Source organism: Schistosoma mansoni, chromosome 1 (assembly GCF_000237925.1).
Source record: "Schistosoma mansoni strain Puerto Rico chromosome 1, complete genome".
Classification (NCBI taxonomy): Eukaryota; Metazoa; Platyhelminthes; class Trematoda; order Strigeidida; family Schistosomatidae; genus Schistosoma; species Schistosoma mansoni.
Genome location: NC_031495.1, coordinates 17,367,662 through 17,395,082, shown reverse-complemented (window position 1 = coordinate 17,395,082; position 27,421 = coordinate 17,367,662). Strand labels below are relative to the sequence as shown.

Genomic DNA, 27,421 nt, shown 5'->3' with positions numbered 1-27,421 from the left:
GAGATAATTTATCTTAGAGACTGATCAGTTGCAGTCCTAAACATCAATGGGAAGATTCATTAGAACAAAACCATGTGAATTTAGAGATAATTTATCTTGTTTAAAATTCATAAAGAATAATGTGATCTATTATGATATAGTTGATAAAATATAAAGTGCACAGAATTGTTGAAGGAATATTAAAGAAAGCAAACATATATTAACGTGAATAAGCAATAAAGCTAATAATTATACCGATCATTTTAGTTTGACATGATCTCAAACGAAAAGTAACAATTCAATATAACAAATATTGCAACTATAGGAAAGCACTGCTGTGTAAATTAGTATAGCAGCTAAAAAGAACTAATAATACAGAAAACAAGAGTAAAATGATTCTCTTTTACTAACATAGTAAAATTTTATCGAAAAGTGGGTTGTTTAATATTAAATCCCGATTAATTTTTCTTTATCTATTCCTTCAGCTTTGTCATTTCCTCCCTTATTTTTCTACTGTAGTGGACAAAAACGCGGGTGGGGACAATCGAAGGTATTTAAGCACAAATTACAGACTATCTCAATAAATTCTGATAACCATACTATAAACAGTTAATTTGCAAAATAACAAACAATTGTCTCAATCTTAACTTTTCCTTCTGCAAATATCAGTCCGTCTTCTCTGATTTGATTGTCCATGCATTTTCATACCGATTACGCTTCGTTCTTATTCTTTCCTTATCGATCTTCTGCCAAAAAAAAATTCTATGTCTGACCCTCACCATATACTACTTATGTAGATATAAGTAACCCACACCACACTACTGCGCTAATGAGGTCAGACGGAAAATGCAGCCACTTCAATCAAACCACTAATCATGTTTCAGAGAAATCATTTTTATTCTTTTTTCATCTATATAACAGTAGGCAAAAATTACTGTGACATAAAAAACACACAAGATATTAGATAATAGAGTATGATATGGAAAAAATTCTATCTTTTGAGCATACATAGAATAATCAGGGAAAATATTTTGTGAAAATGCAGACCTCAATTAGGAGTATTGAAAAAATGTATACTTTATATGATACTAATTGTCAATTTAAATAGGAAAAATGTCTGGTATAAGAGGAAATAGTATGAAGAAGGCACCCGCCGAAGACAATTGAAACTGATTGCAAAATATCGTGCATTGATTGAAGTTACACTTGAACATCATTGGATCCCGACTTAATGGACTAGATGTTTAGAGTTCGGGCGTGAAACCAAACGTCGTGCGTTTGATTTACGCTTGCGGGGCCTCAGATGCGCACTGTTGAGCAGTTTCACATTAGAATGAAACGACCGTCTAGTGCTTCCCGATTTTTAGTGGTTGTCCAACTTAGGCTGATAGTGATTTCAATAAAATATTACTTTAACCTAAACATTTAGGACATTACAGTGAGCGTTTGCAAGATGATTTACGCCAAAATGTATTTTCACTACAACAAATTCAATGACTGAGAGACTGCTTAACACGTTACTGACGATAATTTCGGTGATGATAATACTTTTAAAATAAACGTGAAATATGAAAATAAATAGATTGAGACCATGAATCGATCAATGTTGGACCACTATTGAACAACTGGAAGCACTGAACGGCCGTTTCGTCCTAGTATAGGACTCCTCAGTAGTGCGCGTTCATAATCCGACACGAGGGATCCGAACCCAAGACTTTCGGTCCCGCGCGCGAACATTGATCGATTCATGACCTCAATCAAAGCTCAACAATTTCCACAGCCGTATACTGAGAGTAAATATACTACAAAATATAAGGCTGAGTTAGCATTGTCTAACTTTTTGGTAGAAAGTGGCAAATGATTTTACAAGATTTACTATTTTAAAAGTCATAGATCCAAAATTGCAACAGCGACTATCTATTATCAAATATAGGGAGAAAAACACTGAAATACCTAAATGTAAATTAAACTTAAAAGTGTAGCGCATGGATTTTATAAATTTCTTATAAATAGACAACAGTACAGCAAGAAATTGAAAAGGGCACCAAGAAAGTGGGTATAACTTTCTCAAGTAACAGAAGACGCTTTTCCAACAGTCTTTCACCGATAAAGTAGTATTGTTTTACATCAAACCATTCAAAACGTTATTTATAAATTCGATGAATAATAAAAATAATAAAGGTTGTCTCTGCGATGTTTCATGGGTTTACAATGCTGTAGATATAACTAACAGTAAGTATTGTGAATCAATACAGATGATATAGATTTACAGTAAAACAAATAACTGATAGATTAGTAACGTGTGAGCCTATGGAGCTTAACACCTACCTGAAACTAACTGTATATTGCAAGGCAAGTTAGTTGTTTGACTTGGTGAAAATATCCTACGGAAATTAAACTAATGTTTAAAATATCAATTAATACACAATCTACACGAATCGAGATGAATTGTGATCGAGGGAAACGAAAACTACGAAGGAAATGGGGTTCGACCTCCAACTGTTTTATTATAATAAACATAAGAGGAAAATATCACCTAAATAAGTATTGATAATTATAAAAAGTTAAATAATTGTCTCATCATAATTAGTAAACCTTAGTAGTATATAGAGCAAAGGCAGGCAGTAGTTACTCACCCACAAAAATGAAGGTTGACAGTCGAACTCCCCTGCACAACTCAGTGGAACTATCATGTAATGAAGATATTCATCAATTCCAGCCCAACAACTAAAGATTACTATTAATATTCAATTAGTTTAAAGGATCGTTAATTTTAGCTGTGTAGTTATTTACCCAAGCTGAATATATGGGAAGAATTTCCTAGGTGCCCTATCCCGTGTTATTACTAACCAATAGAAAGAACAAAAGACTGATTTTTTCTAACTATGAACAAAGGTAATTTTATCCTGTAATGAAATGAACAAAAGATGCCCCCCTCCTCACAATTTTACAAGAGCTTTTGATAGTAAGAAATTTTTTAACCGACAGATTTCGTAGTTTGTTTCATTAAAAAGGACATCTTAAACGACTACTTCATGAGAAATTTGTATAATTTGGTAGTATGTATTTTCTGAATTTGATCCAGGTGGTTCGCACATTACAAGCACTGTTCCTAGCTAGTATCAAGATGTTTCATCATTGTTTTTTCGTGATATGAGCGAGTGTCTGCTACTGACATATGGACTTCATACTTCACCAACCTATCAAGATTAGAGCAATTCAACGAACGGAAGATTATCCATTAAGTAATTTCACACTACTAATTTAGACTAAGAGAATACTTATTTCGCGGCGAGGAAAATATTTAGGACGAGAGAAAAGCGGCGATAGTGTAAATCGTAACTTAGTATCTGAAGGTTGAGGTATTAAGCCAAAGCCATAGCAGTAGTATATTAATGACTAGACTAGGTGAATATCGCGGTCAACTATGTCCAAACCACAATAAATGAGGTAACTAAATAAAATTATGCCAAGCATCAAACTTTTAGATGATCACGAATTTTTAAATCAAATAACCTGATAAGTTGTGTATTTGATACTCATTAATAAAATATGGAAATATCTTCCAATCAGTGGACACCATTGTCGCATTTAAATGGACATACACAACTTGCGTTGTTAGTAAGCAGGCATGATCAGCCTGCATGAAGAGGTGAAATGAGGATTCACCATTTTAAAATTAATCTAGAGTTCCTGGGCAAGATGTTAATGACTATAAAACTTGGCGTTTTGAGATACTATGAGATATAACCAAAAATAGAAACTAGTAATGATTGAGAGGTAGTTTAGTACTGTATTCCGTAAAATTTAGATGTGCTTCTAAAATGAACAAAATCCACGTTAATTTTTCTATATGCTAACTTAACCTTTTAATACTTTACATCATTAATTTTATTTTCGGACTTTTAGTGTTTTATTTCTTTACATTATTGCCGTTTGTTTTATAACAATATATAAAACCAGTACTGAATTATAACAAGGATACATATTATAAATTTCAGTCGAAATAGTACTTAAAATATTGTCATTAATCCAAGCTGCCTATTTCTTGTGGATTAGTGGCTTGCAGATTAGAAAAACGATTTGACAAACAATTCTGAGGTATTCTACGCAATAAAGCTAAGGAACTATTAATCAATACCTTAACTACTTATGTTATAATTACTAAGTGCTGCAAATAATCAACCAGTTGATTTTTAATTTGAAATTAAGATATTTTCGAACTTTAACAGACATTCCCATTAGGAGTCAGTTTCTGAATAAAGCACTAGAACATTACATGCAGTTAGTTCCCTTTATGAACATTACTGTGATATTTCTAATTATGAATGGATTGATAGCACAATGGAGATTTGTAAAATTAACAATGTCATCTCCCAGAAAAAATCTATTTTCAGTTAAGTAGAGTAATAATGTTATCATAACAAGACATATCTTTAAAGTTGGAAAATTTAGCATGAATTACAAGCAAAAAGATTCTATCGACTAGACAAAATTTTTGGTGGAGTCTGCGAAGTTGTTCATCAGAAACAGAAAAAGCGATAAGGAAAAATACTCCACAGATAATAATTCGTAAATAAAATTGTACTAAGAAATTGTACACAATATACCTAATTGGCAGGACAACCAAAACAAGGTTTGCTTCGATATGATCAGAGGTAATTTCAAACCAAATTGATTGACATTATGGAGTGCAATTTCACGTTACTTGAGGAAAGTTGGTTGATGATACTAGTCAACTAACACACTCAACCTTCATGGGAGCTTATTCGGTAAAAACCATAGAAAATGATCTAACGCAAAAATGCCAAGGAAAGCTAGTAAAATATGTTGTTGAGGTAGTGTAAATGGACACACTACTCACGTTCTCCTAAGTCTAGAGAATCTACACAACGATTTGAAATGATTGGACTTCGGGTTTAACAGTGAAACGCTTGAATACCGAAAAGAACCTAGAGGGGACTATTGGGGGTTTAAATCATTTGACAAAAGTAACTTTTTGAAAACAGTTTTTGTCAAACATTTCTCTAAACGTTGAGAAGTCCTTTACAAGATATAGATTCAGGAACCGATAAACCCTGATCTGATAACTTTTGCTTCTATATTATTGACTGAATAAATAAAAACTAAACTCAAAACAACTATAGGGAAACATAACCAGTAGCTCATAAAATTGTTTACGTGATTTTATTGAATAATTACTCAACATTCAAATAATGGACGAATTTGAACACGGTGTATGAGTAGATAAGCTTAGTTTTTAACCGGATAGCATTTGTGGCCAGAATATAGTTAAAAACAATGAACTAGTTTACGGAAGAGTGTGAACTATGTACTAATACCTAAACAAAATAAAACGGTCGAAGTTGGAAAATATACACTATTTGTTACAATTCCGCCATAAAGGAACTATTTGAAAAGTATTGTGAGAATCACTACACTGAATAAGCCCGATATTATGCGAAATAGAGCTTGATGATAATCAATTAGTAAAAATGAGACCGTTACTTGTTGTCCATTTTTTATTCCAGCACATTAACAATAGTTGTCTGAATAGCTCATCTACATCACTGACAGGTGTCAAGCACAAAGCTTAATTTGAACAGTTTCAGTCTGGTTAAATGTCAAACACCAGATACGGTCCACGATCAACTGAATTCTAATACTATCGAAGATAGAAAGACTACGTTTCTACTTTCAAGACAATTTGTCTAAATAATATTCAACAAATATATATTTTAAGAAATGTAGGAAAATAAACATGAAAATAGTTCTTAAATGCATTCAGTAAGAAAATCTGTCTAAAATGCAAATCAAAAACATTATAAAAAGGCAAGATAAAACAATTCTTCAAATATAAAAGTTACTCAATAAAAGCAACAATAACAACAAAGCTTTACAACAAGTAGGTGATTATTAACACAAGACATTGGAAACAAAAACAACGACCATATTAACAAATGACTGTATACAAAAATCGAACAAAAATATCACAGTCAGAAATTTAGGAAAAACAATAAAAGCTTCACCATAAAATTCGGGTACAATAAATAGTTATACATTTAAAAAGATAACAACACAACCAAGCAGAGACACAACGCGAATCGATTGACAACGAAGAAACACTTGGAATGGACACAATTTGCACCCGATGATAGTGCCTACCTTCCGAGCTGAACTTTGATATTTAACAGCTTTCTTTGTGTCGGCTTTTGCACTTTCAATATAATCCACCGCTTGTTCTACATTGTATTCGATTCGATCAATCATTTCACCCTAAAAGAATAGTTAATAATTGATGATTGTGTATATATTTCTGTCAAAAAAAGACTGAATTTTTTCAACGCTGAGTAGTTATTTTATAATTGCCTAGTTCTGAGCTAAGTGCATGAATACTTTCTTTTTTAAATGAGACTTCAACACTGAAAAAAAAGTAATTAATCAGTATAAAAAAGCGAAATGATGTGTGGGAGGGATTGTAGTATATTTTCATACTGAATATGCAGATCTGAATAGCAACCTATGGATGTGAATCGAATTACCATGCTTCGTTAAGTCAGGATACTTTTAAATGAGCAGCTATCAAAAAGGGTCACTTAAGTCTTTTAAGATAATATCTCTACATCAGAGGTTAAGCTTATTCACGAGAGTGAATCTCAAAAAAAATGAGGTCAGAGGGTGAAAGCATAAGATAAATGAAGTTGAAAATCAATAACTCGATTTGTGAATTGTTTTGCAATATACTAAATTAGTTAGGCGAAATTCAAAAAAAGAGGATTAAAAGTTATTGTGATTAAAAATCTTAATTACCAGTAAATAAGTGATTTATGATTTGGGTAAGGTGAATTATACGATAACTGAGAAATTAATTAAAAAGTAAAGTAAACAACTCATTTTGTACAAAGGAAAATATTGATTCTGGAATCTGCTAAGTGAACTGGAAGAGAAGAAGCTCTGTAATATAAGGAAAACTAGGTGAAAAATCTTTAAAAGATTCTTGGTTCTATGATGTTGAATATATTTATATGTCAAGTAGACATTTTCGTTAAAGCTTTCCCGATAAAGTAGTTAATTTAGGACCTAGTAGTTCAACACAGTGACGTTCGAGGATCTTATATATTGTAATAGTAGAAAGCACGATAAGACCTTTAAGAAAAGGTGTTGTAGTCAACGTAACATGATTGGGTCTTTACAAAAGGCAAGCGTGACTATCATGTCAAGAGAACAGTTAGCGTTCACAAGTACACACTACTGACCAAAAAACAGCACGTTTCAGTCGTAATTGGATGATTGAACTTCATATTGGGGACCTTAGATCCCCAGAACTCACTTGGAAAAGATCCTCATTTTGTAATTTTATTCTGAAAATTTGAATCCTATGTTTGGGCGCCAAGAAACGCTTAGTTGACCTACAGCTTACATTTCCCACTCGGAATTCCTTGACTGTCATTGGTTGACGGATTTTTTTAGTACGCTATTTTGTGGCTCTCCCAACGGCGTTTCTATCATTGCATAAATAAGCTTGATTTATGCGATTAGTGACCTCGTATTTCTGGGTGCTTATAGAATACATTCTCTACGCTTCATCAAGACTTCTTGATCTAGTTAGCAGGGCCGGGGACAACGGGTTAGAATAGCCTATCGTGTCACTGTGTCTTTGATCTTCGTTCTGTTTACCGAGTAGGGTGAACTCGGAATAGCATCGAGCATATCAGTTCACTTGTTGGAACGATGTAAATTTTAACAGTTAACGATCTGAAGGATAGTAATGTTTAGTCATCATGAAACGAGTACCTGTGATTCAGAAACGACATGTAAACGACAGAGATATTGGTGAAACGATTACTTGTTTAGATGTTTTATTTTGGAATGAAAAATGAATTTCAAACATGACTATAGATTACACTATCCATTTCGCTAGTATCCAAGTTTTCACGAATGAATGGATAATTAAAAATTAAAGTGATCTACTGACCTATGAACATACTTGGAGGTATAAACATTATCATTTTAAATACAACGAACAGACTGTGTAAGAGACAACTTATCGCATGCCATAAAAGACATGTGAGACAAGGTATATGAAAAAACTAGCCAACTAGATTCAGATCAAATATGATAGCATTGGAACCTGAGTGTAAATAAACAGGGCTAACCAAAATAAGTAACGAAAAACTCAACTATTTGGAAGCATGAGTTTACACATAATCACATAATAAAGTGGGATAAAGTCACTCTCTTAAAGATCAATATTATTTGTAACGAGACAGATCATCAAGTGTTTTATTCCATTAACATCCAAGATGTGCATTAGTATTAAGTAAAAAGATCTAAATGCTTGAAAAATTTAACGACCAGTAAAAGTGGTGTAGGAAATTTTAGGATTGCAGGAACTTAGTTGTAAAAGTGTGCGACTAACTATCTGAAGTTAAGTCAGTATAAACTTAAATAAACAACGGTTGGGTGAAGACATAAATTTAACTGCTTTATAAAAATAACTACGGTTTGACAAAATGTGATCCAGTTGTTGATTTCAGTATATTTGGAATCATTAATGATACGTTCGAGAGCTATAGAACAGTGGGTAGGAAAGAGCAGAAAACTGGTAAGATTGTTAATAAGCAGGAAATAAACGCTTCATGACCAACCTGACTTTCAACAAGCATTGCCATGTCCATGAACATATCATGTAACTCCTTAATACTCTTTTCGAGTTTCATAATGTCTTGATGTCGAGCTTCAATATCTGCCAGAGACTGTTTTGCTTGTTGCGTATCCGTCATGATCTAAAGCAGGGGGTAAAAAAAATGAAAATGGACTTTATGAAGCATCAAAAAGGGTTAACAAGGTAGCTTTATTTGAAAAATACTTATCAAAGAGATGGTCAGTAAACAAGACCCTGAGTCTAAAGGGAGGATAAAGAGAAGAAATATCCATAAATCTGAACTAAGAAATCAATCCTAATGAGTAAATAAATGCTTTCTAAGGATAAACTAAACTGACCAAGCAAATGAATCATTCATTGATCACAGTTTAATTTATTACCCAACATCCACAGAAGTGCGTGTTGCCGTAAGACCATATCTAGTTGTTTAGAATCAGTCATCTACAACGTAGGACCAGACACATATATGAATCGGTTAAAGTTGCCATACATCATTAGCACAACAAGATGAACACCAAATTCGTATTCATAACTACAAGTGTTTGCAGGATTATGTCGGATTTGTGCTACACTTACAAATGAAGAATAACCTATACTCTTATTAGGTAACCTACGACATTTACCCTTGATTTGGTTTTGTGAAAATGAATGAAATAGAAAACGTGTTTTTTCGAATTATTTAGATTTAGATAATTACTTGTTTCTTCAAGCTACCAAACCAGAGTATGCTGCTTCATATAAGTGGGGTAACAACTTCCACATATTAATTATAGTAATATCCCTAAAGAAAGGAATGGGTTGAAGAATAAGAATCAGGGTCAGCGGACTAAACAACTTTTTTATTTATCTGAATTACTGATTTCCTTAGATTGGATTTATTCTTAATCTTCACATTTAAAATGATAATCTGCAAGAGGTTATTTAAATGGTTGGCAACAAATAACTATTAAAAACCATCGTTTATGAATGTAAGCTGTTACTGAAAGTGTTGACGACTACTACTTACGAGCTAAGGATATAAAGTTGAACAAAATGGTAGTAGGATATATGATAAAAGGCGAAATGCACCTCCTTACTAAAGGTGGTCAGTAAAAATGTAGATTATATTTATTGAAGGCCATATGAATGATTAGACTGGAAAATAATTGTGAAACATACTGATAGTATCAACAAAACCAGATCAACGAATGGAAATCACTGGTCCTACTATTTAACTAGTAACATAAATGTACAGAATGAACGTTGGAGGTTGAGCTTTACTTCATTTGTTACAATAGAGGAATTTAGGTTTTCGTACATATGGGCTTTACTCTAACAGACATAAATAATGTGTACATTGGCACAAATGTCCATTGGTCATTTACTTACTATTTCATCCCTTATGGTCATTGTATAGACTTTTTATCGGAATATGTATTAGTTTCATTTGAACATTGAAGTGATCTGAACCTGTCAAGATGAGCTTCCAATAAGTGATCAATTTAGCTGCCAAAACCGGCTAATGTTCTTCCTTACGTTTCGTTGAGTTATTAACTGCTGCTACTGATGTCCTTACAGAAGACTCAGAATAAAAATCATCCTCATCTTCGATCAATTGCCTAGCTATTTTTGTTTAAATATACCTCAGTATTTACATCTTTAAGATGGAATAGATTGGGTATTTCGTTTTAATTTTCTCATGTTCGATGAGATCCAGACATTTATTTCTTTGCATAAAACAATGTGTCGAAACCCATATGTATCTCAAAACGACCAATAATCTCGAACTGACTTTTTAAGAGAACGCTATATGATATTGTTGTGACTAAAGGTAAGTTGGTGTAGGACGTCGCTAGGATGAATAAACCTTTGAGCTTGGAGTCGCTATTCGTCAGAAAACAGCTGACTGACATCATCACCGAATGTCAAAGACTCCACCTAAGTGTCTCTATACAAAACTTACTTTACCTGCTAAGATGTTAAAGTTAGCCATTACAAAAACTACATATGAGCACCTAGGATGGCGTAAATTACGCATATTTTGGTACTACTTATATTTTATTTTATATGGACTATTCAGTGGGAAAAACAACAAACATGATTTTTGCAAGTTTTATACACTTTTATTAAATTGGATGGAATGTAGCCAAATGCTATTGAAATCTAGTGTAGAAGTACGTATTTTGCCCACATTTTATAAAGAGCAATTCTATTTGACAACACAAAGGAATAGTTGCGTCACTCCCGAATCGATAGACAATCTTTGGTTGGAACTCCGAGACATACCTCTTGAGACTAGTAACTAGTGTGTTTGCTAGTCGTCCTTATTGCAAAAATTAAAAAGTGTGAGCGTGAACCACTGAGATCAATCTCTCCTCTTAGTGATTTTTCGGTTGATTTAAGTCTGTTATAACAGGTACATAAAAAAGATAAAACTCCACAAATTTACCAAATTAAATGATCACCTATATATTGGAGTGGGATTTTCTGGGACAATATGTCACCCAAATTATTTATCAACAATGAGTTAAGTGAGGGAATTACTTCAGTAAATTATACACTCATCATCAGGCAAAACTCCTTATTTCTGACCAACACTCATAACTCACGTTACTTGAAGAATGGGTATTAAGTGTGTAGTGAACTAGAACATAAGTGGGGGCAATCGAATGTATTTGAGCACAAAATTACAGAACATCTTAGTAAAATCTGAGAACCATACAGTAAATGCTTCATTTGCAAAATGTCAATCAATTCACTAAAACTTGAGTGTTCCTTTGCAAATGTCAAACAATCGTCCCGGACTTCACTGTTCCTTCATTTCCATACCAATTGCTTTCTATCCCCATTCTTTCCTCCTTGATCTTTTTTGACCTTCTGCTGCCAGACATTCTAATCCTGACTATCGTTATATACTACTTATGTCGATATAAGTACCACATCACAAAAGCAACCCAGAAACTTAGAATGCTGTTTTAAAGAATTACTTTGAAGTTACACCTTTTGTCACAGATGACTTCAGTTACCTAATTACGATCTACAGATGGCTGGAAACTGTTTACTATCTGTTTGGAAAATAATTGGCCTGCTTATGTGATACGGAACGAAAATGATGGAAAGTTAGGTTCTTCAATCAATTTAGAAGTCACTTAATTAGTGACTACTTATAGTGTGATTATTTTTCATCAGCAAATAAAACCAATGAGGTTATTAAGCCACTTATAATATTTGTTACGATATCAGTCAGTCAGTCAGTCACAACGTAGAACTTCGTACGTACGTACATCAGTTCGACTTGCCATACCACATTAGCACAGAGATGCAGTTGTCGATTCAAATCCCATAGTGGTAGAAGTAGTAAGAGTATAAGCAGTGATCGAAAAGATTAGGGTCTGAAGATGTTATTCAAGGAGTATAATCCAATGAAATAAATTTGGAAAGAGAAAAAAGATAGAGACCTGAAGAATTCAGGAGATTAGAATTTGACAGAACATAAAGAGCGGATGCACCTTCGCCATTGCAAACGATTTTGAGCCATGTCATTCAAGGTCTCTAACCATCGATTGCTATCATCTCGCCAATCCCAACCAGGTAGTCTACACCTAACAACATGGCTCAGTCCAATTGTCAGTGACTTCATTGATTTTTGCCACTTTTTGGTCTGGCCGCCCCTAGCTTCCTTCCAACCTACCCCTACACCATAAAACATTTCACATCGGGGCAGTCGGTGATTGCGCATATGTAACACGTGTCCCAGCCATCTCAACTGATGAAGTTTCACTACTTCATCAATCGATTTGCCATCCTTACCTAGTACCCGTTTCCTAACAACTGCATTACTTACGATATAAGTCCAAGCAAAATCCCCCAGTAATACTGGTAGTGATTGTGCAATAACACATTTGTTGGAGTGATGTCGGAACAATACTGCGATAACCGAATTAGCAAGTATTTCACAGAACTAGCTTTACTATCGGACAAAGAATAAATCAGCAAGTTTTACTTGTGATAATAACTTCAATGAGCTCCCCATTTTTATCATCGCAAAGTTGCTCTTAGTGACTATTTTACTCCGGGAAGCGTAAGATTAGTATATATAGTTCTAATATGCACAACCAAATAGAGATAGTACCACATTAAAAGTTCTAAATTTGATAGTATTACTTTTATTTTTATTTATGTTTCATGGTGGTATTTATAATAAGAAGCAATTTAAGTGGATTCAGTCGAATTTTCGTACATATTATACCCAAAATGATAACGATGAGATATGCAACCGTACGCGCAAAAACATCACAGCCATAAATTTTATGAAGAGTACACCTATACATAATTTTCTGTCAATTGGCTGACGATGATTGATTTAAATATGAAATCAGTAAGTCACCTCAGTATCCTCTTGTTTAACTCCCTATTTTTCGAAGGATTCAACTTGTACCGTTCGTTAATAACCGTAACTGGTACATAAAGCGATGTATTATCGACTTAAAATATGCAGATGACATAGTCCTGTTTGGTGAAGACGCTGACAAAATGCAGAGTCTTCTGTTAGAACTGAGTAATAATGCCAGGATGTTTGGGATGCGTTTCTCCCCATCCAAGTGCAAATTGTTACTCCGGGACTGGCCTGCGTCAACACCTGAACTAAGGATAGGGAGTGAAGTAGTCGAACGCGTCGACAACTTCACTTATCTTGGAAGTCTGATCAGCCCTAATGGGTTGGTGTCTGACGAAATCTCAGCACGGATTCAAAAAGCTCGTTTGGCTTTTGCCAACTTACGTCACCTATGGCGAAGACGAGATATCCGTCTATCAATTAAGGGACGAGTATACTGCGCAGCAGTTCGCTCGGTTCTACTTTACGGCTGCGAAACATGGCCATTAAGAGTAGAAGATGCTCTTAGGTTACTAGTATTTGACCACAGATGCCCTAGAAATATTGCTCGCATCTGCTGGGATCACCGGGTATGTAATAGTGAGGTTAGACACAGGGTATTAGGGAATGATGGTAAATCAGTTGATCAGGTCATGAATCTTCATCGAATGAGATGGTTGGTTCACGTGTTACGTATGTCTGGACACCGATTACCACGACGCGCAAGGCTGACTAGTGTAGGGGATGGTTGGAAGAGAGTTAGGGGTGGCCAAACAGAAACATGGCATCAGTGCTTGAAGTCACTAACTTCTAGTCTGAGCCATGTTGGCAGATACAGACTACCTGGTTGGGGTCCGCTTGACTATCGTAACCAATGGTTGGAGACTCTAGGTGACATGGCTCATAATCGATCACAATGGCGTAGGTGTATACACTCTTTGTTTTCCTTTAAGCCGTGACATTAAAATTGCTTCATATCTGTCTTCCTTCCTGGATTATATCCTTATATACAACCTTTCTTTTACATATTACCACCATTAAATTAACTACTATGATTTCGGTGCTCATCTTGTCGTGCTAATGAGGTATGGTAACTTGGACCGATGCATATGTGTGCCTGGTCGTACGTTGTAGCTGACTGACTGTATTATTACAGAACAAAAAATCCCGATGTTCGGTATTGCGGTATGAATTCCATAACTGAAATGATTCCACGACACTTTATTACGACGGAAAACTACTAGCAGTATCGATGATCTTAACTAACGAAATAAATACTATTTAAGTGTGTGGGGCGATAACTTATTGATTATGACACTAAACTTACAAGTACTGGGTTGTCAACTTGAACTCCGTTTTACTTCTGTTGAAGTATACAGGAATCATACTTGACAACTGAGTTATTATTTATCATCCTTAGAACATTTTGAACGATATTATGAAGCCTTAAAATAGCAGAAATAAATAGCAAACAGAGGTTTAGGGACTTTGAATGACATGGTTCACAATCGTTTGCAACGGCGCAAGTGAATCCATTCTTTGGCTTCCCCCAGATTCTGAGATTCTAAATTCATCATAACTTTTTTTTAGATTTTAATTCATGAATTTATATTTTTCCACTGAATTTTAACTTCGATGCCTAATCTTTCTGTTATAATTGTGTTTTGCTATATAAACGACCCAGCTATTCCTATTGCTTAGTATTCTTATACGATGACAAGACCCCAAAATCAGAACACGTTGAACAGGAATGAAATTGTATTCAAAATAATAATGGTATGTGAACAGCAATCACTAGTTTGAATAACGTTCATATATTTATAGTATATGCATAAGGAGCTTCTAGATTTTTCTCCAATAATTTGCCCGGGCTGATCGGTTTAGAATTAGCCAATCAGCGCTCAGCAACACTATCATGCATGAAACATGCTTTAATCCAATCTATGTCCCGCTAACACTTTCCTATTACCACTGACAGTTACTACCCCTATTATTTCGGAGTTTGCCCTGACAATCTTGTCTCTGTGCTAACAGGGTACGGGAACTTGAACTAGTGTAAACACATACCAGGTTCTACGTTGTGACTGAAGGAATGACTGTCCAAACACAGAGTTTAAGACGAAATGAATACGGGGATCATAATCACTTAATATTTAACGTAGTTCGAAAGCTGATGGTGACCACTGAAGATATGCAAAGTCACACATTACGTCTCTTAAAATATTAATTCGAAGTTAACTATCCCTAAACATGAAAAATTATTCTCAAAAAGGTTGCTCATTTTGATGTTTTACTTTGCAATAAAACAGTTCATCTATATTGACAATCGACCTACTAGATTTCAGCTTTAGTAAAAAAACAGCATGTGATAGTGGAAAGCCTAAAAATTACTAAAACGACTGTCGATTATTATTAAAAAATGGGTTGCTAAGATTAAGACATTTGTGAAATACAATGTAATCTGTGTAATGTTTGACAATTAAACGGGCTGGATATATATATATATATATATATATATATATATATATATATATATATATATATATATATATATATATATATATATATATATATATCATTTCTATAAAGTGGGTTAGAATAATAAAGTTTGGTTATACAATAAATTAGAACACACTAACTTCTTGTGTAAAAATGGCAGGATTCCCAGATTCTAACATATCCTCCAATTCTTCATTAGAAATTTTTCTCTCAGCTAAAATAAAAAGTTACTCCCCGTTAAAAAAACGAAAGTACAAAATACGTGTAAAACAAAAAATTGCTTGATTTAGTCTGTTTATATATATATATGTTCGCAACGGCACATTGAAAACAAATTCGCACTACTTCACTGAGATTCAATACACAACAGTGGTTCCCTCCTGAGTTTGAACAAGAAGTCCCTATATTTCTTAATTTATCATAAACCACATAAAAACATAGGTTTTTAAATGACTGTAACGACAAAAGACGTTGCATATAATTGTCTCTGTTCTAGAACACTATAATTAGTTCTAAAGGTTGTGACCGGACTGTAGAAATATGCTGATTCAGGTAGCGACCCAAAAACTTCTACCAACAGATTTAATGTACAAGATAGCCGACAAAAGTGAGGTGAACTTTTATTGTAACTGATGATCATGAAGATGGATATACTAATCGTTTTGTTTGTAATGTGGAGTCAATAAGGAACTCCGCCTGTAGCTCTTCAAGAGTTACTGCCGGTCCCAAGCCCGGGTAAAGGAGGAGGGTTGGGCATGGGGTTAGCGATCCCATCCCGTAGAAAAACTAACTCGCTAAAAAAACGCTGGTGAGCGGCCTATGCTCCTCCACGAGGGGTAACAGGCGTAAGTAAGTAAGTAAGGACTATTCATATAAAACCATCTCAATGTGACTCAATAACCAAGTACAGTTTCTGTTCTTTTCGAACATACTTTTGTTGTATAATGATACTATATCAGTTACCTGAAATGAACTAGGAAGAGCAAGGTTCCAACACATAACTAAAAGTTAGTAGTCAAATGATTCAACCACTAATCCTCCGCTTCAATTTAAGGGCCAAAAGGTACGTTTCTAACTCATAAACTTTCGATAGCTTTCTCAAAACGCAAAGGCAGAGTATATACTTAAAGAAATTTCAATGCACGAGGATCTACTCAAAAGGGGATCAGAAAGTTGCTGATGATAATATCTCATGCATAGTTGAAATAAGAACTAAGGAGATAGTCAAATGAATAGAGATGAGGAAGTACATCTTTTAATGAGCTGTTCGGGTGCATGAATCAACTGTGAAGAAAGTATAGGATCTAAAGTTTCAAATAAGTTACGACAATTGGACGTTGGTATGACTTGGTCCCAAATGAACGGAATATGGTTGACGAAACAAGTGTTAGATGACAGCATAGATCTTGAGAAACCTTCGTATACATGAGACAAAAAAATTATGTGAGGCTGGTTGAAACTAAGTCCAACGCTAAGCTTGTATCGACAGTGGCTACAAAACGATTGTCAGTGTGAAAGTGAAAAGCCCCCAAATGCCCTGGTACGGCCGAGAGTGGGATGAGGCCACCCTCCTCGAAACGCTCTCACATGGCAACGCGTATACAGCCTCTGTAAGGAAAGTCCTACTCACTGCCTTCTCGTGCCGGGGGTGTTGTTTACGAAAAGCGGGTTCGTTGACACGGAGGGTCCATCTAGGGTAGTTAGGAAACCTTCATTCCAAACCAATGGTGCATGAACCAATTATTGGTCACTGTCTACCATGGGACTGCATCACCCGACGCTGCTCCACTACCTTGTTAGTCAGACCTTTGGGTCAAAGGCTTTGACTGTAACTTAAGAAAACCATTTGCTTCTGTTTGGGCACCCGGGAAGTACCACATCCCTCAAACAAAGTGTGGCGCATATATATCTGGTGCCCCCCGTACCAATATTTGTGTTCAAATAAAAAATGTGACAGTGAAAAAGAAATAAATACTAGGACGGTCAGATATGTATGACGTAAGGGTTAAATACACACCTAATGACCTAAACTATTTCGTTGAATGTGGAACTAGAGATAGTCAAGTCAACCCTAGCACGTAACCAGAAAACAGATTAAATGAAAAAACCAATGCATAGAATAATGAGTTGTTTAAAGTTTACAAAGACAATTGATAAATATAATGGGACTACTGACAAACCTAAGACTGTAGTTTTCTCATCTACTAATCACACAAATGTAAAGAAATGTCATTTTTGGTACGAAGTTTCGACCAAATAAACCAAGGGATGTAGTTGAGCAATCTCAAGTGAGTGAAAAGATTAAGCCCGGATTTGTACTAACTACTAATGTGTAACAAAAGAATGACTAAATAGACTTGAGAATCTGCATAGCATGTTAATTACGAAGAGAATGTATGGAGGAATAAAGAATACTAGGATCAGTTATAGGATGGAACTGCCAGGACATGCTTCACAGGATATTATTGTTTGATAATACGAAAGGTTTGAAAATGAGGAGACATTATCAAGGTGCCACATTAGCTTTTTGAGTATTTCGAAAATAAAACAAAAACAGAAATGGGATATTATTAAACAAAGAATGAAGCACTGAGTATAATAAGTGCTATTGATAGAAAATGCAGCTACAAGATATGAGAATTTCCAGGTTTGATATTAACCTCTATCTACGCATTTAAATAAGAGACCTTAATTATGGTCTGTCTGACATTATGTGACTAAACTAGTTCAGAAGACATTTTAAACCAACAGTTTAGTTGTACAGTTAATTTCCCAATATTTGCACTCATTTGGTCAAAGCATATAAATGTTGGTGCTTTTAACCGTTTGAGACAATGATAGAAGTAAGCTATTGTAATGAACTAAAGTCTGTACACACAAAATTGTAGTGCTCTAAAAATAAATAGAGATGCATGTATGTATCGCAATGGGCATGGACATAATGATAATATACAAAACTAACCGATCTCCATTTGTCTCTTTATTCGGTTTTTGCAGGCGTCTCGGAAAGCAACTTGAGCTTTGTTGTAGTCGGTCATAACTTCAATGAAGTTCCGAGAAATTGTGGAATACTATAAGCGATTAGAAGCCATAGGACAGTTGTACCTGAGTTTTTCTTATCCGTAAATCCGCTGATGTCCTGTCAGAGTTTTCATCATATTCAATGTTCATTTCCATCTCTGCAAATCTTAGACGGTAAAATTACTTACGCTTTAGTTTTGCACGCACCCTGTGTGCGATTGTCTTAATTTCGGCCATAGCATCTTCAAGTTGAGCCTTTGTAGCTGGAACACAAAAACTATTAAAAAATTGGAAACTACCTTCGTCTTGATTAGGCGAAGACAATATGTCACTGTGTTTATTTTTTACATTATCAACAAGGGACTGAACCCGTTCAATCAAGTTTCGTATTTCCTCAACTTGGGAGAAAAAATCATTCATGTACTGAGACCCATCAAGGGGCAAGGAAGTGTCGGGCAGGTCACTTGCATCTTCAGGTTGCGCCTGAGGGAAATACACCTCTATATTACACACTTACAGCCCGAAGAGCGCTTATCAAGTCCTTCGTCATTAAAAAGCGGCCGCCCTGAAAATAAAACTCCCGCGCTTATAAAAACAAAACTAACTCAGTCCTTGAAATTATTTTCAGTAATCTTCTTAATGAAAAACTGGAGTTACAAGTGGTGAAATAAGGAGTGTAATCAAATAATACAGGGCGGGATTATTAATCGGTGTGGTTCGTCATTACTGAATTCGTATGGATATAATATCTCAAGAGATTTCAAATACTCCTCCTGTCACGTCTGCATACATATCAACGTGTTTTCTACTAACAGTTGCAGTTGTAAGTAGCTACTTATGTCGTTATTTTTACAATTTAGCAACTCAACTTAATTTCGCCTTTTCAATTATACTTCAATCCGTCGTTAATAGCGAACAACTTTCAGGTTTGTATTCTCGCGTATTCTTAGTAGCCCTTTACTAGTTATGGAGGCTGGTTACATCGTTTTGCTTCTTCGGATCGTTTAATTTCAGCTTTCTTTTTAATATTCTGTTCGCTTATCGATACTGTCGTATGTTGGAAGAAACCTGGTACAGTACGAAAACTGCCGACTTCGTCATGATGTTTCTGTTTTGTGGAACCCTCACGATAGTAGGATGTCTTTCATCAAGTTATTTTTCAGATAATCGCCTTGTTTGTTAACATGCTGTTTCTCAGTCATGTCTTGACAATGATGCTAGTCTACGTCTGGAGTAGAAGAAATCCATTAGTGAGGCTAAACATATTTGGGATTATAGAAGTAAATGCTCCGTACCTTCCCTGGGTGTTCTTTGCGTTTTCTTTTCTTCTTGGGAATAATATGATGGTTGATCTAATTGGTAAGGAGGTCTTCATCCCTAACTCTTTAGGTATCTTTGTTGGTCATCTTTATTATTTCCTCGAAGACGTATATCCTAACCAAGTGAATGGATTCCGAATACTCCGTACACCTGAATTTATGTAGGCATGAATAATTAGTACTGACGTATTTTCCTAATATTAGGAAATATTTGTTCAATAGACGACAAATTAATCGTGACTATGAGCCTCTTCCAGAAGTGGGAAGACCTGGAGGCTTCAATTGGAATGGTCGGGAGTGATCTCACCGTACTAACAAATAGTTTTCTATCTTATCTTTTTCCTACATCCCTGAGTACCTGATAAGGTTGTGTAAAGTTTCTTCACTTGATTATTTACTTTGGCTTATTATTTTTATTGCATGGTTTGTTTCATTCTGTAAATGTTCGTTAAGACTGCCTTAAACTTTCGAGATTATCTAATCGCATTGTTGCTACTTTTTATAAATTTAAAACAATCACAATAATGTTTTGGATTTTTTCAATAGTAACAGTCAGTTGTACGCAATGTAGGTTTCAGCACATGTGCACATCAGCTAAACTGTCACGCCCCACCATTATGGCGAGGTGGAATTATCGAATCCCAGAGAAGCTTTAGTGATAATATAACCGATCAGGCATAGATCTGCTTTGAGAAAAAACGTGGATTAGCGTGATAAAGACACTGACAAACCTCTAGCTGTGTTGTGCGATCTTTTTCTGTCTAAAATGAATCTGATTCTTGACACAAATATTTCTACATACGGAGAACTCAAGAACATGTACATCTTATCGTTTATTGTATAATTTTCGGCACCATTACAAGAAAATCGACCGACACTAAAAAATTCTAGATGTTTTTACGCAACCCTAGATCTATGAGCTTGGCAGTATCAATAGAGCGATAGCTTAGTAGTCAGGACATTCGACTTTTATCCTCTCTGTCGTAAGTTTGAGTACCGCTCCATTTACGTTTGTTTGAAAAAGTATGTAATATCACTAGCCCTCACACAAAATCTGGATCAAAGTTGGGTATAAAAACCTACACTTGTTAAATGAACTACTCCACTTTTGCCCCCAAATGCCTTGGTACGGCCGAGAGTGGGGAGAGTCTGCTCTCCCTCTCGAAATCCTCTCACATGGCCACGCGTATACAGCCTCTACCAGGGAAGTCCTACTCACTGCCTTCTCGTGGCGGGGGTGTTGTTCACGAAAGTGAGAGGACGAAAATCGAATGTCCGGCGCTTCAACCGAGTTGGTGGACACGGAGGGTCCACCTAGGGGAGTTAGAAAACAATGATTCCAAACCAATGATGCACATGGGCTCCAGTATCCTGAGGGAACAAATGGCGTATGAATCAATCGTTGGTCACCGGCTACCATGGGGTTGCATCTCCTCACGATGCTCCACTGCCTTGTGGATCAGACCTTTAGGTCAAAGGCTCCGGGTGTGGGCCCCTAAGAAAACCACCTGCTTCAGTCTGGGCACCTGGGCAGTATCACAGCCGTCACACAAATCAAATGAGATTTGTGAGGCGCATATTTATCTGGTGCTTCCTTGTACCAATATTTATGTGTTTAAATAAATAAACTTATGGTTGAGTTGTAGTACACCCTCATCTTTCAAATAAAAAGAAAGGGAGTTATGTATGGTAAGTAAAAACAACTACAACTATCTCAGCGAGTGCATCACCACTTCTATGGAACAAACCGCTTATTTATACTACGAGAACTTACCCACGTTAGTATTTAATTATGCTTCGCTGGTATTTATGGACATAGCTATAATGTGCTATAAATTAGAAATATTTTGGTACCACATTCTGGTTTATACGTAATAATTAGAATGATATCACTCTCAGACTATAAGCTATCTTTAGTTAAGGTCAAGTTTGTATGTTTAGTTGTTGAGAAAATATATTGAGTATACCTACAACTACTTAGTGGAAAAGCGGCACATTTATAAAAAACGAACATAAGGTTGTTCAATGATGTGATTCCTTAAAGCTTGTCAACGTATGATTCAACTTTGTTTTAAGGGGGGCATGTCAAGATTCTGTAAATGTCGACTATATTTTAGTGGTATTGAAGATAATACTCCACATAACTTGGCTTATCACGTTGCAATTTTGATTTAGATTTTAGAAGCAAAGGAATAAGTACCAGAAATGCAGACATAGTTTGTGGAATAAATAATATTCATTAGTCATCGCCTCTACATTGTTAGCAGCAATTTGGGATTGTGTTGTTAAACCTAGTAAAAGGATCTTTCTGTATTGGGTATTCCTCACCTACGTATGTTCTAAGCATTATGTTGTGCTTATGTGATCGATCACATCGCTTGTTGTCGTGTAAAATACTTTAGAAAGACTAATCTGATCTCTCATTGTCATAAAACAGTCTTCATTAATATGTATTGCGTGTGAAAAAACACGAATTACCTTCGGATTCGTGGAGTCCCGATCCATGATAGGCAATAACATTAGTCTCAATCGAGATCATAAATCGATCAACGTTAGACGCCTATTGATACTGACAATAACATAGATGTCATAGTTCAATATATTTAGCTAGTTTAAAAAGCAATAAATAATTTGAAGTCAACAGTCATCCACTGACTGGTCATAAAGGTGGAAATAATTTTGCTTGATTGTGATTCATAGTTTCTTCTTATCACCAATTTTTCATATGCTTCGGTTTGACTTTTATCATATATCTTAGAAAGTTAAGTTGTTCGAAATGTATTAGGCTAACGTATCACTTGGTCTTGATAGAACCCATCTCATTGCCTGCTCTATATTTTCAGATGATTTCTTCATCTGTTAACTTTTATTCAGGAAGACAAGAGTTGTATTCTTTAATGGAGCCTTGGATAATTATTATCAGGACGAATAAATTGTGTTAGTACACCCACTTCTTTTAACTACGGTTAATTTATATTACTTTAAGCGATCATTAGCTGGTCCGACTGTTACACATTTTTCAGCAAATCACATGTCAAGAAATTGAGTCCGACTATAGCCTGTTCCGTGGTCGACTAAGCATCATAATTGGGACCAAAGTAATGTTACTATACAAGCTGCTGACTGACTAGTTTGTTGCATGTTAAATTTATCACCTAGTGCCTCAGTATATCACAACCAGCTGTATTTGAATAACTGGTTTTATTTATTATAGCGCACAGATAGTTTCATGAAACATTTGGGTGGTGAAAGTGACCCAGCTGAGTTGTTTCCTATTGAATTTCACCGGGATGGTCTCGTTTCTTGGAAAGATTATGTAACGTAAGAAACGGTGTGATATTTTATATGTACTTCTAACTAGTTAATTTTTATCCGAGTGAATATCTACATTAAAAACAAGGCAGATGAGATTGTCTACCATGTATTCTCAGTCAACTTAAGCTTTGGTTTCACAGATTAAATTGGGTAGTGTCTATAATATTGTGAACGAAACACTATCTGACATGCAAAAATTTCCTTGAGTGAACGGTATCTAAAGTCCAACAGACGAAGCTGGTCTTTAATTTACACGCCGTTGTAACTCAACGATTAGAATGACTTGTTTGAAACATCTCTAAATGCTTATATGATGCATAGTTAGTACCCAATCGATAAACAATTTTTAGCACTACATGTGTCTCAACAGGCTGCTTGGTTTGATGTAGGAAATTTTATGACAACAGAATCGATTCAACAAAATATGGAGGTGATTAAAGTGACCGAATTTCCCATGGGATCGTTCCAGCCGAATATATCCCAGGTTTTCTGAAATACTTTTGGTTCGGACTAGAGGGTCAGTTTTGCCACCATTCTATTAGTCCGATAGTCGCAATTATACCAATAATTTTCGAGTCGGTTTTACTTCCATAACCGTCTCACAAACCTAATAAACTTTACCACTATGAAGACGGTGTTCCTGTAACTCATCGCCTTTTCAATTATTTCACGCAAGATGATGATAGTTAAGAACCAAAATCCTAGTCAAGTTGTGTTTATTGATAGATGCGAGCAAGCCTTATACTCACACCTCATCAGTGTATTGATATTGAAGGTGTAGAAACGTTTGATAGAACAGATATGATTGAGCTATACTGTTGGACTATTCGATTTGCTCAACATCAAGCCGTTATACCTACTGCATCGAACGAATATGGTTCCCAACCATCGGTCTCATGAACGATCATTTGTTCCCCTACAAAAACGACCACAGTTGTCCAACTAGATGGACTAGTTCCAAAATAAGAGTAAATCAGGCGATAACATTCACATTCAACACGCGCTCGTAGATGACGTTTTCGCCCAGATGATTACGCGGTACGAACCATTCCAGTGATCTGACATGTTCACTGCACAGTTAGAAAAACATCAAATAAGTCAATACTACGCGGATTGACAAAAGATAGTAGTTTATATTTATCTATACATACATTTTGAAACGATTTCACAGTGCATGTGAAAATGTCCGGAAGTTATCGAGCCTTAACAATGACAAATACGAAACCACGTGAGTACCTCCGAACATGGAAAAACTTTTCCGACTGCTTTGGTTTGAAAAACTAATGAGTTTGCAACAGGGATAAAATATGCTTCTCAATTATACGTTGGCTGGCACGTGAGCCTCGTCGTATAAAAGAATCTAGTGCTGTCCACCCGTCTGCATTTATAGAAGTAATAGCAGCACCCCAATCGAGTAACAAAGACACAATTGCGGCATTATTGTTATAGGCTGCGAACATTAATGCAGTATTGCACAGCTCGTCAGATAGATCTACTGGGCATCCAGCTTTGAGCAAGTAAAGAACCACATCAAAGTGACCGCGGCTAGCAGCTAAGAGCAGTCCTGTCTCTCCGTTATCTCCAGATAGAATGATATTTGCACCATAGAAAACGAGTAACTCCACTGCAGCTTTCTGTCCATTAGCACAAGCCCATAACAGTGGCGTAAATCCCTGCAAATTAAATAACAGAGCATATTAACAACAAGTAGTCATCAAAGCATGTACTTGTATCGATATTTACACCACTAAAATATGGACTCTTGAATAGCTTGTAATAAAATAACACCAAACTTTGTTGGATAAAGTGGACTTATTTTGCGTTGTTTTTAAATCCTCCGCATACACATTAGTTGTGTAAACAAGGTGTTTTAAGAATGTACCATCGTGGGAAACAAATCCATTTTACTGACAGAAATAAACACGTGCACGATTGTGGAGTGAATAATTGATTAATTTTACTGGCGAAATAATATACTTTGTTTTTTTCCACGATGCTGAATTTGTAAAACATCTCATTATTAATTCCGTTTGAAATGGTCTGAATTATCCCGCCGTCGATATTTTTGACGAAAATTTGGTCAATCTTGGTTGGTATATGGGTATTCTGATTGAATTTCCGTCAAAAATATCGGCGACAATATAGTTCAAACCATTTCAAATTAAATTCAATCTTATACACTTTGCACAAGTGAATAGCTATCAGTAGCTTAGTGGTGGCGTTTTAAAGCAAACGGTACTGGGTCCGAGTCCCGAAGTGAATATTAACTCTGGGACGGACGTACAACTTGCTGACGATTCATAAACAGCGCGAAACGCGAGCTGTAAACTTAACTGTTAGCCACATTCTATCTTGTCAATGACATCTCATATAGTTGGTGATCACGCGGAAAATTTAGAAAATGCTAAAACAAATCCCTTTTCCCGAACAATCTTCATTCTTTAGAAACTTTCTCCGTGTATTTTAACATTTTTCATCCAGAATTCTTACTTAGTAACGCAAATATTTATCCACTTTACAGTTTCTCCATACTAATAGTTATTCCAATAGTCCTCATTAGTATGATATCGGTTAAAAATAATAACTATCGTTTCCAGATTGTAAGCAGCTGACGAGAATCCACGAAATAAATGAATTCACCTTATTCTGCTACATTTGTCCTTGCTTTATTCGACTTTATTTAACAATGTTTGTCGTGATTGCTTCATAAAAATTTATCTAAAAAACTAACCCATGAGATTTCTAAATGATTTACTTTAGTCACTTTTGACAAATAAACTGGTACCGACGGGCAGGCATTCGAAAGACAAAGGTCATCCAGAGACCTGTGGGAAAACATAAACCCATATTTACTGTTAAGACCCGTTAGTAAGGGAACTTCAGAATAAACCCTTCGGTTTGTAAGGGTTTAAATCAAATCTCTGCTTGAGGAAGAATCTTTGTTTTAAATTATTCAGACCGAAAAGTTGGGGATTTGCCACCAAGTTTTAAAACAACTGCATTTAACTTCGTCAGTTGGAAGGTCTTGTGACATTGTCTTTCGTTGGTATAGGTGTCGAAAAGCAAACTCATTCTGATAAAGGACTTTTACTACACTGTTGATGGTCAGGTCTGAGCTTGCGAAGAGCTGCCCTATCTGAATATGTTGCGTTAGGATTTTTTATCACAATTGTTTATTTCTCACAAACTCCTACTTTGTCATATATATACTTCTAGTGGCGACAATTTTTTCATCTCACTCCATGAATCTATCTCTACTGAAATACAATCTCGTCGACTTGGATTGTCAAAACACATCCCTATCAAAGGATTCGAATGAGCAACTAGTATACGAATTCTGCCATTTGGAAAGTACTGGTATTTTGCAGTTGGCCAAGACTTTCCATGTCAATTTATTAGAATTGATGGCTAAAACCCCAGAAAACCTATAAAATAAGTACAGGAAAGTAAATATAACAAGTACTTATCCGTTAAATGACTGTAAATTAACTACACCATGTAAACGTTATCGCGAAATGTACTTGGAACTGTCATTTGAATCGAGCTTTAAATCCATTGAATGGATGATAGTAGTCGGATTCTAGGTATATGAAATAATCTAAGTATACCTATATCAAAGGAAACGGTACCAAACTTTTTCGAAACACTTGCTGAAAAATACAGTAGGTATGTGCAAATAGATGCATTACTGTAATAAATGCTAATTGAACTTAGAATACGTGTAAGGCGACTCATTGGAAAAATCTAAACACAGTCCATTTGGGAACGTAGAACAGGACATACTTCGAACCGTCCGCTTAGTTTGTTGGTCTCATGGCGTGGCTAAACCGACATTGACAACAATACTAAAAACTGTTGATAAAAGTATATATATATATATATATATATATATACTCTTGGTACATAAGCCATAATATTGAAGCGAACACAAAATAATCCACTTAATAACTCTGTCAAGATCTCTTTTATGATTTTATTGAACTGTGGTGGACAGAATACTGTACCTTTTAACTACTCAGAAAAACTGTTGGTTAGTAACAATTAAACTCAGAGTTTGACGAAAAAGATGTAGATGATAGTATTAATTTTAAGAAGCTTCTTTAGGTGCATGTACTAGTCTATCACATATTTACGTAGGTTGCATTACTTTGATACTAACCTGGTTATCTGGGATATCTAGATTGAAGTTCCGACTTTCTATTTCCCTTTGAAGCAACAACAGCTCACCCTGAGCAGCCATTTGAAAAAATGTTAGGTCTTTCGATTCTG

The 27,421-nt window shown here is 35.4% G+C and overlaps 3 protein-coding genes across 3 annotated transcripts in view; 1 reads left to right on the top strand and 2 right to left on the bottom strand.

The window, feature by feature from the left end:
• Smp_019890 (putative syntaxin) overlaps positions 1-19,095 on the bottom strand; it is a 30,418-nt gene extending 11,323 nt beyond the window's left edge. Inside the window, exons 1-7 of the mRNA XM_018793479.1 lie at positions 18,818-19,095; positions 18,707-18,781; positions 18,603-18,676; positions 18,460-18,568; positions 15,638-15,711; positions 8,628-8,765; positions 6,145-6,255 (exon numbers count right to left, since the gene is read on the bottom strand). Of these exons, the coding sequence (XP_018647988.1) occupies positions 6,145-6,255; positions 8,628-8,765; positions 15,638-15,711; positions 18,460-18,568; positions 18,603-18,676; positions 18,707-18,781; positions 18,818-18,938 (702 nt within the window). The 5' untranslated portion in view covers positions 18,939-19,095. The remainder of the gene's footprint in view (positions 1-6,144; positions 6,256-8,627; positions 8,766-15,637; positions 15,712-18,459; positions 18,569-18,602; positions 18,677-18,706; positions 18,782-18,817) is intronic.
• A 133-nt stretch (positions 19,096-19,228) lies between these two features.
• Positions 19,229-20,364, top strand: Smp_019880 (der1-like protein, derlin). The gene is made up of 6 exons (XM_018793478.1): positions 19,229-19,341; positions 19,379-19,444; positions 19,483-19,650; positions 19,682-19,877; positions 19,908-19,998; positions 20,042-20,364. Exons 1-6 carry the CDS (start codon positions 19,255-19,257, stop codon positions 20,136-20,138), a joined length of 705 nt encoding a protein of 234 aa, XP_018647987.1. The 5' UTR covers positions 19,229-19,254; the 3' UTR covers positions 20,139-20,364.
• A 4,052-nt stretch (positions 20,365-24,416) lies between these two features.
• Smp_019860 (putative DNA-binding protein rfxank) lies at positions 24,417-27,392 on the bottom strand (the record flags this gene model as incomplete). Its single annotated transcript, XM_018793477.1, has 2 exons — positions 24,417-24,825; positions 27,312-27,392. The coding sequence occupies 2 exons, from the start codon at positions 27,390-27,392 to the stop codon at positions 24,433-24,435; spliced, it is 474 nt and encodes a 157-aa protein (XP_018647986.1). The 3' UTR covers positions 24,417-24,432.
• Between the last annotated feature and the right edge of the window lie 29 nt (positions 27,393-27,421).